We start from the raw sequence: 10612 nt of genomic DNA, 5'->3' as shown, positions 1-10612 counted from the left end.
CGAATTATGTCATTTTGGTTCCTCGAAATTAATTAGTGCCTTTTAATTAACATATATTAAATGGATCTCATAGATCCAATGTTATAGTAACTGTTAGGCCCAGTTTCCTTGGGCCTTGGAGATTTTGACGTCAATTCTGAAAGGTTAATGTCCATTTCTACCAATGTAAGTTTACTTTAACCTCGGTTTAATTTATTAATTGGAATTAGAAAAGAATAAAAAGTAAGTTAAACTGAGACCAAGGGTCCGTTTTTTGTGGCTGAATTAGTGTATCCTTTTGGAACTTAAAGTGAGATAAGTACATATTTAATATTTGACGAAAGCGAGAGAGTTCTAGTGCAGTCTAGTGTAGGAATAAAAAATAGACCTTAAAATTAATTTACATTGGTGAAAATTGTCAACTCAAAGTCTGTATTGACGGAATAATTAAAGGCGAGGATTATTCGGCAACGTCCTCCACGAATGTATAGGGTCACAATCGTAAGTGCTAAGATATCGATCCGTGATAAGGATAGCGACAACGCTGGCGACGCCAGAACCACTTAACGCGTGCTAAACATTTAGTCGATATACACATAAAATGAGGAAGCGTCGCGCGTGTTTAAACACGCGACCTTTGAAATTCGCGCGAATCCTGCCGAGCGAACGGATTTCTTTCGCGAATACGCGATTACACGGTATACATTTTTCTGCGTGTTGACGTCATGTACGTGTATACGATAATCGTTAAATCACGAATATAAGTTTCTTCTTTCTCTTCTCCTTGGAGAGATGACGATGTGGGAATAACATCGAGGTAAGTTGTGAAGAGTGTGTTCCTTTTATAATTTTCTTTTCCTTCTTTCCTCCCGTCTTGTCTCGTTGGTATCGGAAGTGTAATAAACGACAGTAAACGACGACAGCTCGACGACGCCGCGTCAATCGGCAAATATTCGCGTCATCGTCGTCGTTGTCGCCATAAATCACCTAGATCCTTCCTCCTTCTTCTCTCTCTGTTGTCTTTATCTCGAATATATCGAACATCGCTGTTTGGATTAGTTAGTACCTATAATTAAGATCGGCACGCGGTATACATAGTAGTACAATGTATCCTATTACAATAAACCTATCGATAAAGTCGCGGGGACTCTTTCCTCTTTCACTCTCACTCTCACTTCCGCTCTACGACGCGAGAAAAAATAGACCTGGACCCATGACCAGGAAGATGTCTTGGGAAGATGAGAAGATTACCGAGCAGCACGCACGTTCTTCCTTACGTTTTATCCGAGGAATGTCCTGAGAATATCCCTGGGACATTCTAAAAACGATCCCAGAACGTCCTCTCGACATCGCGGTAAGACGTCCCTTGGAAATCTGTGCTGTATAGGTCTCCACTTCTTCTCTCTCTTTCTTTCTTCTCTCTTTTCATACTGACACTCGCTCACACATAAAGGAACCATTGAACGCGCTAGCCGCGGCTCGCGACAGTGCTCGTCAAGTGTATAGTGACAATAGCAGGAAAATTCATCATTGGCGTACATATCGGGCACAACGCGCTAAAAAATAAATTATACCGTCGTCCAACTTTACAAACTCACGTTCTTCGACGTTAAACATCTTTCTTGCTCCTTTTCTCTCACACTCTCACATTTATTTCTCTCTCGCTCTCGCTCTCTTTCTCTCTCTCTCTCTCATTTTATTTTTTTTCTCTTTTATTCTTATCTTCGCTCGATGACTAGAAAGATCGCTTCGCGCGGATCACTTTGTAAAAAAATTAGCGAAAATGGAAAACATCTGTAGAAAAAATAAACTCGCCTCCGCGAGGATAGCACCGTGGTCTTGGCTCCAACACGCGCCAGATCCAGCGCAGTCGCGCGCGATCACCAATTTAGCTTCCGCGTCGCTATCTCGCGGCGACATTCCTTTCTTCTCGGGCACAATAATTAATACGATACAAGTCCTCGCGACTGGGCGGAGTAACTGGTCGATGGGTTAGGTTGGTCGCGTTTTCGTATATCGTTTTAAATTTACAACACGCGCACGTCTCCGAAATCGGTGAGACCTCGGGAATTATCTCGATACACGGTTACGATCGGCTTTTGACGTCCGGGTGCAGCGACGACTCGGGTTTCCGTTTCGTTATCGCGTCTCCTCCGATGATTCACGAGTGCGAGAGGGAAAACGGTTATTGTCAACATCATCCGAGAGCGACCGCGATTCGAGCGGATCTTACAGACTGGGAGATGTACTTGCCCCAGTAAATACTAACAATAACATTGCATCAATATTATAATTTTCCACTCAACGATGTGAACATCATATTACACACGTTGTACGTAATAGTTATACATTCCCTATAGTAAGAAATTACAACATTGGTGTCATATTATCATTAATTGATTTACTAGATGCATCTCCTTAAAACGTACGCGATATCGCCGATCGACTTGGTATCACTTTCATCGGCGGCGACTCAAAAGAGGCAAATCGGAAGACAGGCCGGACACGTCGCCGGCCTGCGTTCCGGTCCAGAACGCCAAACGCGCGTCGATCGCGAATGGTTAGCGTGAGCCCTCCCCCGAAGAGCTCCGCTCAGGTCTATTACAATGACGATCTTAATTGGCCTGTTCTGCACTATGCGCTTGTTTCTCGATCTTGCGCGCAAGTTCGGGGCTCATGTGCGGATGCGGGAACGGCAACACCGGTTTGCGCAGGATCGTCGGCTTGACCTTAACCTGTGGCTTAAACGACGAGACCACCTGGCTGCCGCCGGTCAGGTGCATGTCGGCGAATTTGGCAACGATTTTAGGGGTGGAACGTGGTGGTTGCCGCTGCCGCCGCCGCCGCCGCCGTCAACGACGATCTGATTCGAGCTGGTCGACCGAACAATCTCGTCGTTCTCCGCGTCGACACCCGTTCCGTCATGCTCCACCTCGATTCGCTTCAACTTGTTATTGCCGGTCGCGGCGATGGCGTTCTCCGAATTCGCAGTCTTCGTGTTTTTCTTCAGGGTGCACTGATTCTGTTTGGCAAAGCGCTCAGCGGCGGTACTCATGTCCGGCGACTCCGGACCGCCGGTCGGCGACGTGGCCGCCTCCGATCGGGTGGGTGGTGTCTGCTGCTGCGGCGCTAGCAGAGACAACGGCATTGTCGTCTCCTCGTCCGAACTGCTCAGACTGCTGGACGACGCAGACTTTTTACCGACTGGGTCCTGCGCCGACAACGGCAGATCCATCACCAGATCAGGTGTGTGTTTCTGTCGCATCTCGCGGAACTCCTGAGACGTGCGGGAGTAGGACGATGATTTGGGAGTCGACTGCGTCTGCGAGGTGGCGCGACGCTGCCAAAGTTCGCGATTTACTGAGAAATTGGTTGTTGTCTGCTGCTGCTGCTGCTGCGACTCCTGGTGCAACTCATCGTCCTGCATCACGATGGTCATCGTTGTCGTCGTCGTAGTAGTTGTTGTTGTTGTTGTTGTTGTTGTTGTCGTTGTTGTTGTTGTCGTCGTCGTAGTCGTCGGCATCGCCGCTATTGTGACGATCGTTGTCGAGGTCGGCAAAGAGTTTGTGTGCGACAGCTGCAACAGCTGCTGATGCTGCTGCACCATTAAGCTCTCGCCGACGCTCTGCGACTTCCAATACTGCTGTTTTCGGCCGGCGCCGCGTTTCGTCACGATACCATCCAGCGACAACATTGCCGTTAGCACATTGCTACTCAGATCCTCGCTCGTAACTTCCTCATTGCTGTTTCCGCCTCGTTGTTGCTGAGCACAGTTCGCGCTACCGCCGTCGATGCTGTCGACATTGTTCTCCAGAGAGATCTGGAGAACGCCGTCCGCGTTGTTCCTATGTTGCTGCTCCGAATGCATCTCGTTTTCCGTAGGGGAAGACGCTCTGACTGGCCTCAACGGAATCACGGTGTCAGCCTGCAAACAGTCACGGGAACAATCGTAGCGAGACTCGAAGTGCGCGCTAAGCGAGGGGCTAAATGGGTATATGTTGCCTGAGCGAAGCCGACAGACGGGTCTTGTTTACTATTGCGGGAAATACGCAGATACAACGTCGTCTTGATCTATCAGCGATCGTGCGCGCTGTAACGAGATACGAATTATTGTCGAATTATTATCGAATCACGTACGTCTCCTTCCTTCTTTTCAGGGAGTCTCGCCACCCATAGATGTATCTTTCAATCACAGAGATAAAAGAATTTATACCTGCTTTTTCAATACTGAAATGTCATCATAATTTTAAAACATGTTAATGATCAAAACTTTGTCCATCTTTTAAAATGAATCAGCGAAACAGGCGATGGAGTCCTATTTTGTATTCATTTTTAAATAAATTTTTTGCCTAGACTAAAATTTAAATTACAATTTAAATTACAATTTAGTTGCTGACATATTTAATATTACAAACATAGATAAAGTAGCAAATAACGTTCGTAATTATTAAAATTTTATAAAGATCGTCAACGACGAATTTGTAAGAATTTCTAGAAAGGCCATCCAATGGTAGTGGGACACCCTGCAGATAATTTTTCATGTAACAACGTATATATAGATAAAAATTGGGGCAAGTGAAATAATTCGTGTATAGTTTACAACTGCACGACATAACGACAACGTGAAATATATATGTAAATACCGAATGAGAGGGGTGCTGATTGTGTAATTAAACAAAGTATATTAATAAAATAAATTAGTTTCAAAAAATTTCCATCTAGTAATTAAAATATTAAGGATGGACTTTATATAATATGATTAAGTTGAAGATGAAATTTGTCAATTTATTTCAGGGACAAGAATAAATCGACATAATTCTCTGTTATTTATTACTATATTTCAGATATAGAAAATTAAGTTAATTGTGTAACAAAACTTATTAAAAATATAAAAGTTTTTTTATTAGGAAATTCGATTGGACGCACTCGTGTGCAATAGTGTATATTAAAACCATTGTACACTGATTTAATCTGTGTAAAAGTAAACGGCAAATATTTCGAATTATAAAATACAACAGATTTTTTTACCAAATTTTATTTAACAACACAATAAAATGTATCAAAGATTTCATGGTATATATAATTCATTTTTGTATTTATATTTATATTAAACACACATTTTTATGTCAATCTGTGTACGACGACTTTAATGTGTACCAGTGCGCATTGAATGCATTCTATCGAATTCGCTAATCGCTATATGTGTGTTACATTCAAAACGAGCCCGAGAATTTAGAGTACACATCGTTTTGCCAAAATATTTTCTAAGGAAGCAATTTATTATTTTCTGATCTAGTTTTCCTCAAGACACTTTGCACTTTACAAAATAAACCATTAGAAAAATTTACAAAATGATAACAACATAAATATAAAACATTTTCGCGTAAAAATTAACATTATTTATATTATTACTATTTTATAATAATATTTTTCTATTATCTTCTTCATTATTTATATTATTACTATTTTATAATAATATTTTTCTAATATCTTCTATTTTAGATTCAATTTATAACAAAACGTTTCAGAAAAACTAGATTAGAAAATAAGAAATTGCTTTTTTAAAGTCCAGAAATAGTGACTAAATTCTTCATCATGAACACGCTATCTGTTTCCAGGTTAAACTGCCAAATTTAGAATATGAATTTAAACATTCATCTATTCTACAATGTGTTCTTTGTTTCTTGTTTCTTGCTTTTTACCTCTCGTTTTTTCCCCTTTATAAACGTTTTATCGACAATTGCATCGCTTGATACATGTTTCCTGTTTCTTTCGAAATTCGTTAACTTTTATCTCGGGCGATATAAAACAAAAAAACCGGATAAGAAGCAAAAAGACAACATGTAAAAAATAGCAAAAAGCAGAAAATAAAAAGCACATTGTAGAATAGGCTTAAGATCTCAAAACAAACAAAAGTTTCCTCTGGAAGTTTGCTCGCAAACGTTTCGTTTAAGAGACATCATTTAAGAGACTTCTTAAGTTACAAAACTATAGGAATGAATATGTAATTTAGATTTATTTCTCTTACTGCTTTACAATAATCAAAATACAATTATTGAATGTTTTATTCAAAATGATGAATAAACTCCAACCCTGAGATAAATATTGCACCTACCTGGTAAAACAAGAAGCTGACTAACAATGTACGTTTGTAATTTCTTCGCACGCTTGCATTATCTGCTTTAATAATTAAAAATCATTAACGGATATTTCATCCACTTTTTGCTTCAGAGAAAATAAAATCACAAGAGATACTTATGAACAAATTTCCAAAGAAAATTTTGTTTGTTTTAAAATTCTAAATTCGTATTTTAAGTTTGGCGGTTTAACCCGAGAACACCCTGCAAGCAATAAATAATAGCTCGAACGAAAACTTTGTCCTCTCTTTTATTCATTTCCTTGAAAGAAATTCACAAATGTTTCTTCCAATTTAATCATACAAACTTCCCGTCCCTTTTTAAACATTCTTTGAAAGTATTCTTTCGACACACGATCGATTTGGAATAGCATCTGTAAAATTGAAATTTCGAGATATTATTGCTAATCGGTTACATGCAAATCGACGGACAAATATAAAGGGATAAAGTACACGCACGCACGCACGCACGCACGCACGCACGCAGGCAGGACAATACCACTTGAGGAGAGGGCAAGATTAAAAACTGCTCGTAAAACTGACAATGAGATAGACATAAGCGGGTACACATACCGTCGTAATAAACGATGAAATAGCTTACCTCTCTTTCTTTCTTTTTATTTCCCGGATGAGTTAATAGTGGCTATATAAAACTATTGCAATGAATGAGATTACTCTCTTTACTCACCTCGGAAGCCGAAAAGATATCCGCTGGAAACAAGCAGGCCCCCCGCACGAGCGACATTTTTTCATCTCGTCTACAAATCAATGAGGAAAAATTCGCTCTACGAAGAAACTTTAAAAAACTCTCACAAAACTCGACAAAGAAAAAAAATATTTTTGAAAGAAAGAAAACGAAGCTTCGTTCTATTGTCGAAATCTTAATCACGCGAGCTTAACGACACAACACGACAATAATAAAAATAACTAGTCACACAACTAACAACACTGGCGATCAGTTTTATCGAACAGTTTTTAGTCCACGTTTCGTTCTGCGTACATGTGTGCGGCGCGTGAAAACAGCACGGCTTTTCTCGCCAACTAAAGGACCAAGAGACTAAACGTATATCTGGAAACACATCAACCATCCCAATCGTTAAAACAATCGTTAACAAAAAAGGAAAAAACGTAAGGAAGAAAAATCAAAACATACATACGCACATAATAAAAAAACGGTGCAATGAAGGACAAGACAACAGGTGGCGAACAAGACAAGAACAACCACAAGGCGAGGACATGCAGCACAAAGTAAACATGTGTATTTATATTTTATTTACAGATGTATCGTACAAATATTCGTATAAAAGTCCTCTACAAGTGCTCGTGTGTGCTATACCAAACTGTGAAGTTAACTTAAAAAATAAAACGTCTCTATAAGAGCAAAGTGCTCTCCTACGTCTCGTCGTTTTCCCCAATTCTGCATCACTGCGTTGTCGGTTCTGCCCGCGAAACTCTTTCCGATACTTATACTATATCTCAAAATCACAGCAACGATCGCATACATTTCGTGACAAACGACAACTTGTTGAATTAACCCTCGAATTTATTCAGCCACTAAACTTTTTTTTCGAAAACTTTTTCATGGAGAACGAAAGGTACTTAACATTTGATTATGAGAGAATAAATCCGCGCGGATTATACAACGAAACGATACGAGGATCTGATGATATCATACAAATGCAGTGCAAGGCAAGAGAGTGTTGTCAATCTGTGTTGTGCAAATGGCGATTTCGTTCGCTCGAGAATATAATAGATGAAAAAAAAAAAGATATTTTATAGCTCTCGAACAGCCATGCACCTGAGTGCGCGTCGTGAAGAGTACAGAGAGACGATAAAACTCTGCGTCGCGTCGGTGCGTCGGTATAGTACCAGTGCGACAAATACACGCTAAAAAGCGAATACAAGGAGGAGAGAGAATCGGGCACATAGATTGAGTCAGATCACCTACTAAACAGTAGTTTCTAATACCTCTCGACTGATGATCGGCTGCGCCGATGACGAGATGCAGGGCACATTCGTCACCACGGACGCAATAATACCGCTGGCGTTACTATTGTCCGTTATTATGTTCGTCGTGGCGGATGATGACATGTCGGACGCTGCACCAGACGACCAGGTGCTCGGATTCGCCGACGGGCCCATCAGCGGCGAATTATTGCTCGACAATACGCTGTCCGCCGAGCTGGACGCTCTTCTACGCATAGATTCCTCGCTGGATGATTTTAAAAGTTCCTTCTCACGCTCCTCATCCCTGAAAAAAATACAGAAATAAAACGAGATTAAAACTGATCAAATAATAAATTCGAATTTAAGGCATAAATAAAATAGTAAATTTACTTAAATAATAATTTAATGTAAATTACGATTTTGACAAAGACTTCACATATATTTTATAAGAAATTGTCTCCCGATTAGTAATGAGTCATATGGTTTATTGAAACTTGCAGAGAACTGTGAACACAATAATTTTTGCTTCTGAACATTTTGAAAATTGTCAATATTCAATGTCGCGCGTATAGAGACTGGAGATTAAATTGCACTGACAGAAAAGTTTTTAATATTTGTGGTCATAATTGTATAGTAGGATAAATATAAGGCGCTCCATTTTTATAATTATTACTGCTATAATATTAGTAATAATATTTATATTTATACAATAATAAATCTGTTAGGACCGTACATGTGAGAACACAATCAATAGGAAATAAATACCTTTAACGGTCTAGCTAGATCTAAGGTGCTTGTATAATTCTGTGTGAATTTATATACTATGTATATAGTTCTTTAAACTGCGCGTCGAAATGATTTTTCACTTGAAACGCAAACTCTATTGAACTACCGCAATAATATCATGAATTAAATTGACTATGAACAGTTAAAACTTTTTTCAGCCTCAATCCGGGTCTTCAAATTATATTATAAAAAAGTTACAGCAATGTACAAAATCGCATAGAGTATGTTGTACCCATGTTCGGCTTGCTAGGGTTAAGATCGTTTTAAGATCGTTCTAAAATGCATAAGAGAATTTTAGAACGATCTTAACCCTAGCAAGCCGAACATGGGTACAACGTTCCCTATGCGATTTTTTACATTGCTGTAACTTTTTTATAATATAATTTGAAGACCCGGATTGAGACTGAAAAAAGTTTTAACTGTTCATAGATATGATAAACCTGCAAGGGTATTTTTTTTGCGTTATTCTCGATGTAAGAATGCACGAAAGTTCAAAGAGGGTACTTGGGACCCACATGTGATTAGCTTGTAAGTTTTCGGCGTTCTGGGTATATTCCTTTATTTTTTTATTAAATATATGTTTACTGAGTTTCGGTCGATTTTTGATAGTTCAAATAATTATACTTTTTTGAGCGATTCATATCGTACTATTTTTTTTTTGTTAGTCCAAAGGGTCAATTAAAAAATCCTACGGGTTTTTACTTGAACATTAAATTTAAAAATTTGAGAATTTTTTAAATCCAAAGTAGTCATTTTTTGCGAATTTTTCCAATAAAATTTCTTTGTAGCATTGTAATTAATTAAAAATAAAATATTATTTATTTGATTCATATTTATCTGCCATTGTATGATTTCGGGGTATAAATTTTACACGTTTTGAGCTAAGAAATACGTATTCAGTCCAGAGATATAGCGTAACAAAGTTGCAGAGATTCACAGACCCTGGTGTGGCCGGGACATAACTAAAAATAAGTCCGGCTTTCTAGAATTAATAATGCTGGAGGACATTAAAATCTACACACGCACACACATATATATACATTAATATATAGTTGATATCGAAATGAATTATACTTTTGATATCAATTATATACTTTTTTTGTATATAGAACCATATAAAAATAATTATTATTACAAATATTACAAACGTTATAGCAGTATAAAAATGGAGTTTCTAATCTAATTATTTTGCAATTATAGTCACAAGTACTAAACACTTTTCTCTTAGTGTATAGTTTCCAAAGCCCATTAAAATTTTTCGATGGGACCGGCGCGGCGATAGTTTCGTGAAATATAAAATTTCAAAGTTTGAATAAATTCTACCGGGAAACAATTTTCCATAAGAGGTGCGCAGAGTCTTTTCTTATTAAGCATTAAAATAAAATTCATAATAATTAATATAATATTACTAACTTTATCTTGAGCATAATATATTTGTCTGGAATCAGTCCCTCTCTGCCAGCTAGAGCGCCTCGCCACCAATCATTGCTGACCTGCGTGTATAGCGTCAAGGTGTCACCCTTCTTGAAGCTCAGCTCTCTCTCTGATCTTGCATTGAAGTCAAACTGCGCCGTAGCTTCGAGATTCTCTGATTCTAATAGATAGAAAATAGAATATATTACACTTTACACAAAATATTTTTAATTTAACGATATCTTACATCTTCGAAAAAAATTGCATTACCATCTTCGGATGGGTAAACTTCCGAGTCCATGTCTTCCTGTACTTGATCCGTTGGTGAATCTCCCACATCCCTAAATTACG

The 10612-nt window shown here is 38.7% G+C and overlaps 1 protein-coding gene across 1 annotated transcript in view; it reads right to left on the bottom strand.

The window, feature by feature from the left end:
- Positions 1–1668: 1668 nt before the first annotated feature.
- LOC108767665 (SLIT-ROBO Rho GTPase-activating protein 1) overlaps positions 1669–10612 on the bottom strand; it is a 65095-nt gene continuing 56151 nt past the window's right edge. The window contains 5 exon segments of the mRNA XM_018517644.1: positions 1669–2806; positions 2809–3904; positions 8084–8366; positions 10262–10442; positions 10532–10602. Of these exon segments, the coding sequence (XP_018373146.1) occupies positions 2595–2806; positions 2809–3904; positions 8084–8366; positions 10262–10442; positions 10532–10602 (1843 nt within the window). The 3' untranslated portion in view covers positions 1669–2594.

This window comes from Trachymyrmex cornetzi, unplaced genomic scaffold, assembly GCF_001594075.2.
Source record: "Trachymyrmex cornetzi isolate Tcor2-1 unplaced genomic scaffold, Tcor1.1 scaffold121, whole genome shotgun sequence".
Classification (NCBI taxonomy): domain Eukaryota; kingdom Metazoa; phylum Arthropoda; class Insecta; order Hymenoptera; family Formicidae; genus Trachymyrmex; species Trachymyrmex cornetzi.
The sequence above is the reverse complement of the archived record's forward strand: the minus strand, read 5'-3'. Positions and strand labels throughout refer to the sequence as shown.